Source organism: Penaeus japonicus, unplaced genomic scaffold (genome assembly GCF_977035675.1).
Source record: "Penaeus japonicus unplaced genomic scaffold, GWHDUDI00000001_assembly GWHDUDI00000031, whole genome shotgun sequence".
Classification (NCBI taxonomy): domain Eukaryota; kingdom Metazoa; phylum Arthropoda; class Malacostraca; order Decapoda; family Penaeidae; genus Penaeus; species Penaeus japonicus.
In genome coordinates, this window is record NW_028234433.1 from 23,370,359 (window position 1) to 23,372,858 (window position 2,500).

At 28.9% G+C, this 2,500-nt stretch overlaps 1 protein-coding gene across 1 annotated transcript in view; it reads left to right on the forward strand.

The window, feature by feature from the left end:
* The window catches only part of LOC122260386 (carbonic anhydrase-related protein 10), a 288,387-nt gene extending 286,875 nt beyond the window's left edge, over positions 1–1,512 (forward strand). Inside the window, exon 9 of the mRNA XM_086556049.1 lies at positions 1,318–1,512. Coding sequence (XP_086412175.1) covers positions 1,318–1,334 — 17 coding nt within the window. The 3' untranslated portion in view covers positions 1,335–1,512. The remainder of the gene's footprint in view (positions 1–1,317) is intronic.
* The last annotated feature ends 988 nt before the right edge of the window (positions 1,513–2,500 follow it).

Consider the following 2,500-nt stretch of genomic DNA (forward strand, 5'->3'; position numbering starts at 1 on the left):
TGTGGGTCTTTGTTTCAGTGTCATATTTTGCATTTGCGTGTCTTCCTGTTACTATTTTTGTGTTTGTGTATGATGTTTTACTTCTTTTTTTGTTTTTTAACGGTGTATGTTGTTGTTGTTGTTTTTTATCTCTCTTTCTTTCTTTCTCTTTCTATCTCTATCTCTCTGTATCGCGCGCTCTCTCTCTCTCTCTCTCTCTCTCGCTCTCTCTGTGTCTCGTACTCACTCTCTCTCTCTCTCTCTCTCTCTCTCTCTCTCTCTCTCGCTCTCTCTGTGTCTCGTACTCACTCTCCCTCTCTCCCTCGCTCTTCCTCGATTCGCGGAAACTAAAACTCTTGGGATAGACTATTTCTTTCTGCATTACGAAGTGCAACAAAATGTAAAAGTCTAATTAAATTTGTTCATCATAAGATGTTTTTCTTGGAATTTAATCCGACCTTAACAATTGGTGAGCCTTTTTTTTACCCTTTTATTCAAACAATTGAAGACAAGATTATGCATTTCAGAAATACAGATGGAGAGAATACATTTGTCAAAGCTTTGCCTATTTTTTTCTCATTCTTGCTCTCTTTTCTGTTGAGTTTTGTTTGACATTTGCAGTGCAACTCATATTGATGGGACTTGCATAATCATTAATCCCTTTTTAGAAATAAATTCACTTAAAAAAAGTAAAAAACACTGCAAAGCTACTTCCATTCCAGGAGGAATAAATAGTAATAGAAAAAAATAAAAAATCTACTACCATCTGAGAGAAAAACCTCCCACCGCGTTTGTTTTTGCAATTGAAAATGCTTTCATGAAATTCGAATGATTAAAGTTAAATATTTAGCATTTCCATTACAGCCAACTCGTCCACCCATTAATGCATAATATCTAAAACGGCGCCAATAGGCTTACGATGTTGTTATACTTGGCAAAAATGCGAAAATGTAAAATATGTTTATGACCAAAGAGGTATAAGTCTAGAATTTCATGTTATTTCCAAAATAGCTCTTAGGAAGGATCCGCAAAATATATACATATACATTTGCATACTATATTTGCTTTCCTTTTTCCTCCATTTTTTTTTTTTTTTACATCCATGTATGAGTATAATTCTATATCAAAGAGTTGCATAAATTGAAAAAAAGATAAATACTTTATGTTCATTTCGCTGGTGACGGATAAATATGACAGATATCACATATCGTGTTATAGAAGGAGAACGACAATAATAAGTTATTTGATATAAATGCAGATAACATACTTTTGGAGTGATAATAACTCTAATAATAAAATTACGTTACTTAACTAATATTTCTTTTTATTTCTTTTCAGCTAATACTTGGAGGTAGTGATACTGAAAGCAGCAGATCATCTCAACTTACTTGCAATGAACACATATCAAGATCAACATATCTATCAATTCCGACATCAAGAGAAAATATTTGGAAAATGTTCACACGTGAAATCTCAGACTCACCGTGGGAAAAATGCAAAAAAAAAAAAAAAAAAAATATATATATATATATATATATATATATATATATATATATATATATATATATATATATACATTAGGAGAAAACTTCAATAATAATCATAAAAAAATAAAGATAACCAATAAAACATGAATGAACATGAATCATACAGACACCCACAATGGCCAAAAAAATAAAAAATAAAAAATGATAATAAATAAATGAAATAAAATAAAATAAAAATAAAATAAAATGGACAATGAACAATGTTTTTAAGTGTTTCGGAGATACTTCACGATAAGAGAAATGTTAAGAGTTGTTCTTCCAACAGGCAATATCCTTAATGTAGATAATTTCAAGAAAAGCTTCTCAGTTCTGATATAAGACAAAGAAAGAGTATCATGTTAATGGTCTGGTATGTCTTTGAGTATTAAGACGGAAGGGGAATAATGACAGTAATGTTATTGTCATTTCTATAATCGTTTTTATCCTTTATTATAATCACCTTCATGATTATTACTTTTTATTATAATCACTTTCATGATTATTACTTTTTATTATCATTACTGTTATTTCCTTTATTTTATCATCATTATGAGTACTATTACTTGTAGTAGCAGTAATAGCTGTTGTAGAAGTACAAGTAGCTGTAAAATATACTGCATTACATTAGTTTGCATTGCTTAGTTATTATCAATATCATCCTTATTTTTATTATAATCATTATCGTTATCATCATGATCATTGATATTACAATTATGATCATTATCATCATGATCATTGATATTATTATCATTATCATTTTTATAATTATTATTATTTTCGTCATTCATTGCTGATATCAATATTGTTATCATTATTTTTATTATTATCATTATGGTTGTTGTTTTCATTATCGTCAATATTAAAATTACTATCACTATCATCTATGTTCTTATCATTGTTATTAGTAATGATAAGAGTATTGGTGGTAAAAGTAGTAAAGGCAAAGTTAGTAGTACTAGCAATTGGAGTGATAACAATAATGATAACACCAATAA